The 7,207-nt window shown below is 38.4% G+C and overlaps 1 protein-coding gene across 1 annotated transcript; it reads right to left on the bottom strand.

Moving 5' to 3' along the window:
• Positions 1 to 356: 356 nt before the first annotated feature.
• LOC143030677 (uncharacterized) lies at positions 357 to 6,853 on the bottom strand. The gene is made up of 2 exons (XM_076193855.1): positions 6,716 to 6,853; positions 357 to 2,699 (listed from the first exon to the last, which is right to left on the bottom strand). The coding sequence occupies exon 2, from the start codon at positions 2,635 to 2,637 to the stop codon at positions 1,444 to 1,446; it is 1,194 nt and encodes a 397-aa protein (XP_076049970.1). The 5' UTR covers positions 2,638 to 2,699; positions 6,716 to 6,853; the 3' UTR covers positions 357 to 1,443.
• Between the last annotated feature and the right edge of the window lie 354 nt (positions 6,854 to 7,207).

Genomic DNA, 7,207 nt, shown 5'->3' with positions numbered 1-7,207 from the left:
TATGTAATTATAAAATGAACTACCAACGAAGTCGAATGGTAATCGACCGACCTCTTTCAATCCTACAAAGGGGAGTACGCTGCACAACAGGGTCCCAGAGTTAAGAGACACCCGGCCATCCCAAGCCACTCTGGATCCCTCAGACGCTCGACTCATAAACCTGTGGCTGCTGTATGCCCTGAATTTAATGCCTTTGTCAGTGCATCAAAATAAAACAGACTTACACCTGCTCAGCACTGTGACAAACATATTGACCCCGTGCCACCAATGAAATATAATTGGAACAAAACTACATGTGCTCTATTAACATTTTTGATGTGTAGGTTTTACTCTCGACAGGATAAAAATGGCCAGGATAAATTAAACACTATATTTGTAAATACGGCAAAGGGTTACAATGTCCTCGTATCTTACAGACCAAGTATTTTTATTCGTGGCATAACAATCAAAAGGTTACGTTCTAAAAAGCATTTTTGTTTGGTTTTAATTTCGAGTAAACATCTTGTTTTTAGTAAGCATATACTTCATACATATAGTGTGACAGAGTCATTGTGTGACATTAATCTCTTAAATACGAATCAAATTCTCGTGCGCAGCATCGGCTGCCATATGTACGATGCCTCACACTGCTCGCGTTATAAAATATAAAGTCACTGCTGTATTACGCGTTCTTTCAATCTCAATAATAATACATACATACATATACCAAGGCTTTTCCCCCTTACAAGGGAGGTAGCCAAAAAGGAAAAGGCATAAAATCATTCCCACCCATTCCATCCCTGAAAACACTCCACACACCTCCACCCTCCCTCCCATCTTAGCACCTCCTAGATGACGGGTCATCCCTGCACCCTGTCCACTGCCCTGGGTCAGAAGCAGTGTCGCAAGACACAGCACATCCACAGCAAGGCCGCTTCATTAAATCGGCGACCCCCCCTCTCCGTCCCCCCATATAAAGGAAAGGACGGGGAGAAATCCCTTCGGGGTGCGTCAAAAATTTGCACCCACACACTACCTCACCCACCATCCCCGTCCAATAGACACAGAAAACGTGATCAAATCAGTTCACAGAATTCCGGGGTAACTCAGCTACTAGGAAATAAAATCAAGACGTCGACGCCAGCATTCTCACATACCCACTCGCGCCTCATGACGCGTCATCGTATTGAAGAGGTATTAATAATTTGTGAGACACCTGCAACACAAAAGTTACTTGACTTTTCAAAATGTGTGGGTCGCCATGTGATTTTTGGGATGATGCTTTCTTCTGAAAACTGCAACACAAAGCTCACACTTGTGATGCTTCTTTCCTATGTGAGTCATCTGGTTATATTTCAGGTCATGTTTCACAATGAAAGCTGTGTGGCAAAGGTCACACTGGAAAGGCTTCTCTCCTGTGTGTCATCACATGATCTTTGAGACCACATGGTCATGATGGAAAGGTTACTCTCCTACGTGAGTTGCCTTGTGACGTTGAAGACTTGCCTTTCTTGTGAAAGCTGCGTCACAAAGGTCACACTGGAAAGGTTTCTCTCCTGTGTGGGTCATCATGTGATATTTGAGATTACGTGTTCCTTTGAAAGACGCATCACAAAGGATACACAAGAAAGGTTTCTCTCCTGTGTGGTTCATCACGTGACATTGAAGACTCGATTTTGTTGTAAAAGTTGCTTCACAAAGATCACACTGGAAAGGCTTCTCTCTTGCATGGGTCATGACATGATAATTGAGACCACTCGTTCCCTTGAAAGATGCATCGCAAAGGTTACACTGGAAAAGTTTCTCTTCTGTGTGGGTCATCAAGTGGCGTCGAAGATTTGAATTTGTCTTGAAAGCTGCATCGCAAAGGTCACACTTGAAAGGTTTCTCTCCTGTGTGAGTCATCACGTGGCATCGAAGACTTTTCTTTGTTGTGAAAGCTGCATTGCAAATGTCACACTGGAAAGCTTTCTCTCCTGCATGCATCACCATGTGCATTTTGAGATTATACTTTCCTCTGAAAGCTAAGTTGCACAGCTCACACTTAAAAGGCTTCTCTCCTGTGTGGGTCATCACGTGATAATTAAGACCACTTGTTCCTTTGAAAGTTGCGTCACAAAGCCCACACTGGAAAGGTTTTTCTCCTGTGTGGGTTGTCATGTGATATTTGAGACCACTCTTTCCCTTGAATGTTGCATCACAAAGGTCACACTGGATAGGTTTCTCTAATGTGTGAGTCACCATGTGACGTTGTAGACTTGAGTTTGTTGTGAAAGCTGCATGGCAAAGGTCACACTGCAAAGGTTTATCTCCTGTGTGGGTTGCCATGTGCATTTTGAGTTTATGCTTTCCTCTGAAAGCTGCATCACAAACCTCACACTTGAAAGGCTTCTTTCCTGTGTGGGTCATCATGTGATATTTGAGACCACTCCCTCTTGTGAAAGTTGTATCGCAAAGGTCACACTTGAAAGGCTTCCCTTCTGTGTGGGTCATCGCATGACGTCGAAGACTTGTCTTTGTTGTGAAAGTTGCATTGCAAAGGTCACACTGGAAAGGTTTATGTCCTGGGTGGCTCTTGATATGCCTGCTGAGACTACTCTTGTGGGAGAAATCTGTATTGCATGAGCCACACTGGGATGATTTTTCTCCAGTGTCCATGGCAAATGTAAAGAATTTGAGGGCAACTCTCCAAATGAAATATGGATTGTTAAATCCTGGGCCTGAAAATATAGATGTATGCTTGTAAACATTTGTAAACATTTGTAATTATAATAAGAAATGTATTAAATATTGAATATAAAGCTGTAATTCAACATTAAAATGTTCAAACATATCAAAATATGTGGAAACATATCATGATAAATCTATATTGTACAAAGTACCAGGAAATTAAAAGACAGAAGAATGTTTGCTGTCATTTGGCACACCCAACACCATCTTACCACAAGTTTTCCAACACTCCAAGCAAACAGAGAACCAAATCTGTTTGCTGTCATTTGGCAGAGGTACATACATACATATACCAAGGCTTTTTCACCCTTACAAGGGAGGTAGCCAAAAAGGAAAAGGCATAAAATCATTCCCACCCATTCCATCCCTGAATACACTCCACACCCCTCCACCCTCCCTCTTATCTTGGCACCTCCTGGATGACGGGTCATCCCTGCACCTTGTCCACTGCCCTGGGTCAGAAGCAGTGCCGCAAGACACAGCACATCCACTGCAAGGCCGCTTCATTAAATCGGCGACCCCCCCCCCTCTCCGTCCCCCCAAGTATAACAACCAATCTAGGTTCCAATTTTGGCAATAATTGGTTCCATATCTATCTGGATAATTGGTTCCATATCTATCTGGATACCAAAACATCTGATTGATAAGGCAAAAATAAAAGCTATGAAATGTTTTCTTAATACTTCCTAGCATTTTTAATAAATTTGGTATCCAGATAGTATTTAAAAACAATAATAACTTTAAGAGCCTGTTAATTAAAAATTCTCCAAGAAGTAAAGGTTGTATTTACAACATACCATGTAAAAACTGTGATTTTATTTATATAGGCCAAACAGGCAAAGGTTTAGATAAATGAATAGGCCAACATAAATATAGTATTAGAATGGGACAAGTGTCAAGTGGATTATTTGTCCACCAAAGGGATTATGGTCACAATATTGACTGGGGGAAATTCTAAAGTAATTACTTCTTGTAATAATATTATAGAAAGAAATATTATTAAATCTTGTTTCATAAAAAGAAATTTTGGAAATATGAACTTGAGTTTGGGTTCATTTAAATTGGATAATTTTATTATTGACAAAATTGTGTGTGATAATATGTAACATGGGAGCTTTCCGATTATCCTGTCTTCTTATGTATATATTGTTTCTTTCTGTATTGCTTTTCTGTACCTTTGAAAATGTCTTAATAGACAAAAATGTATGGTATCTGTTTTTTAAATTTCCCAGTAGTTTCTGCAAAAATAGTTCACCACATGTCTTTTGTGATTACTTTGCATATACATATATATATATATATATATATATATATATATATATATACATTCGATAAGGCATTCGATAAGGTATCTCATAGGAAACTAATAAATAAGATAGAGTCAAAAGGTGGCATCAGAGGAAAATTATTGGAATGGATGAAAGACTTTATGATTGGGAGGAAAATGAGAGTTGTAATTAGAGAAAAATTCTCCAACTGGGAAGAAGTAAAAAGCGGGGTCCCGCAAGGATCAGTACTGGCCCCGATCATGTTCGCTGTATACATTAATGACATGAATAAAGGCGTGGAGTGCTATATAAATTTTTTTGCAGATGATGCAAAATTACTTAAGAAGGTAAAAACGGAAGAGGACTGCAACTCATTGCAACAAGATCTGGACACAATATGGAATTGGACTCAAAAGTGGGAAGTAAAATTCAATATTAAGAAATACAGCATAATGGAATTTGGAAAGAGTAAAAACAGAATATTAAAAGATTACAGAATTGGGGAAGAAAAAATAAATAAAACAAACTATGAAAAAGATCTTGGAGTGATGATTGGAAAGGACATGAAACCAGATAAGCATATAAACAAGATGTTCGGAGAAACCTACAACTTATTGAGAGCAATCAAAGTGGCATTTACCTATATGGACGAAGAAATGATAAGGAAAATACTTACTACACTAATAAGACCAAAACTCGAGTACGCAGCATCACTTTGGACACCCAGTACCAAAAAGAATATTAGGAAACTAGAAAAATTACAAAGAGCGACAACAAAACTAGCACCGACACTCGCCGAACTAACATATGAGCAAAGACTATCCAAATTGAACCTACCAACTCTGGAACAAAGAAGAGAAAGAGGAGATTTGCTAACTATCTACAGAATAATGAAAGGAATGGAAGTTTTAGACAGGAACGACCTATTAGTGTGGGAAAACATTAAAACAAGAGGACACGGAAAAAAATTGAAAAAGGATAGTTATAGAAAAAACTTGAAGAGGAACAGTTTCTCACACAGAGCGATAAATACATGGAACAAATTAGACAACAAAACAGTATGTGCTAACACTATACAAGATTTTAAGATCAAACTTGATGCGGAGAGATACAAAGACGGGTCACCACGAGCATAGCTCCCCTCCCGTATATTACAACTAGGTAAATACAACTAGGTAAATACATATATATAATCAAGATGCCAATGCCGGAATCCTTGTGTACTCACTCGCTCCTCATGATGCCTATGAAGACATCATCATAGCGAAGTGGTTAAGGATGGTCTTTTGCCACTATTGCCCATGTCCAGTACTTTGCATTTTTTGGTATTCAACTTCATTTCTTGCTCTTGGCTCCATGCAAAAATAGTCTCTACATCTTTTTCAAAAGTCTACTGCTCTGATTATTTTTCACTCTTATGATTTTTGTGTCATCTGCAAACATGTTGGTAGAGCTTGTTGTTCTTTCTATGTCATTCTCTGTCTTTTCTCCAGAAGGTGTATGGAGCACGAGACAGTGGTTGGAAATGATCCACTCCAAGATATTAGGTGTTCATTGACCCACTTTTGACCCCCCACATCCATTTCTCGACCACTTAGGTACTTGCATTGACCACTTTGGAGACTCAATCTAGCCAGTGCTCAACAAACAACATGGCCTCTCCCAATACTTTTAATCAATTGGCATTAAAAATGACTGAATATCTTGAGTGGCTGGGGACTCCATGAACTTCATCCTACAACAGAATCCTAGGCATTGTTCTTCTAGGTAGTCATACTTTGGGAACTTATGATAAATCGTTTTACCTACTCATAGAGTAGTTTGTATATTTTTCCTCATCTATTTTATGACAAATCCAACAACTTTTTTTAGTAATGTTTCTTGCAGAAATTAATATTGAGAGATGGTGAAAAAAATCTCACAACTTTCCTGCTATGCACCAATGAAGTGTCTCGTTTTGTTGTGAGCATCACCCACAATTTTTGTGTGAAACATATGTTTATCTTCCTATTCTAACCTAACCTAAAAATGTGTATAGGGACAGATGATGTTCATCTTGCTCTCTGAACAGCCATGACTGGACAGGCATGACACCATTTCAGCATCTGGGCAGAGGGAAGGTTGTGCGAATTATTTTTTCATCATCCCTTAATTTGAGGGGAAAACATTACCAAGAAAAGTTGTTCAAGTTGTCGTAGTATAGATCCAAGAATATACAAATTGATGTGTGAGCAGGTGAGTCAAAATGGCATGTAGTGGGATGGTTATGGGAATTATTTGTTCACCATCCCTTAATATTAATTTCTGCAAGAAATGTTATAGAGGAAAGTTGTTGGATTTCTTGTAATATACATGCAAGAAATATACAAATTGCTGTACAAACAGGTGAGATGAAACTTTACAAATACCATACTATTTTATTTTGTGGATAATTTTACATATATTTGAGCGAAACTTTGGGTAGAATTACAGGATCACACAGGCAATATTTAACATGAAACTTGTGTTATCCAATAGCTTCTCACATAACATAACCAAATCTGCAGTCAGCCCCCTGAACAAATTTGAAACGTTGGGCTTCTTTCACTACTTGATTAGGTTCACTGCTGACTTATAGGACTCTTCCCAAAGTATCTACCATCTACATAACCACAACTAAAACGGCCTTCAATTTACAGATATCATAGCCATGTACCTGACTGCCAAACGCTTACAAACACCTTTTTGTTTTTTATTACCTGTGTGGCTTCCTTTTTTTTGCTTACAACTTTAGTGACACTTCAGTCACTCAAATGTCCAAGGAATTTCAATTATTCTTGCAATTCTAAAATTATCTCTCTTAGAAATTGCTTAACGTTGTTTACACGTTCATGGGTTTCTACTCTAAATGTTTAATAAAAAGCGCTTCGTTTACATTTTGTTTCCTATGTTTGTTTCTTTCGTTTATACTTGGCTCGTTCCCTTCGTCTTCTCTCTCGTTTTCACATTTTGCATAGTTTTTCTTTTTCAACATCTACTTTATCTTTCCCGAATAGGAATTTTCCTGCCGTTATGTAATAATTTCCAGTATTTCTTTTTAACTCCCTGGCAGTGGAGTAAGACTGTAAGAAGCATATCAAGTCGTCTTGCTTTGTACTGCACAGTTTGCATATTTTCTCTTGTTCTTGTTTAATTCTTTTCTGTAGTGGCAAACATTTTGCTTCGTCCCCTTTACCATATGACTGACTCAG

Source organism: Oratosquilla oratoria, chromosome 12, assembly GCF_046742065.1.
Source record: "Oratosquilla oratoria isolate Oo_2021 chromosome 12, ASM4674206v1, whole genome shotgun sequence".
Taxonomy (NCBI): domain Eukaryota; kingdom Metazoa; phylum Arthropoda; class Malacostraca; order Stomatopoda; family Squillidae; genus Oratosquilla; species Oratosquilla oratoria.
This window is presented reverse-complemented; position numbering and strand designations above follow the sequence as displayed.

Excerpts from the sequence above, each read along its gene's own strand:
- LOC143030677 (XM_076193855.1), bottom strand. The coding sequence starts at position 2,637 with ATGGACACTGGAGAAAAATCATCCCAGTGTGGCTCATGCAATACAGAT.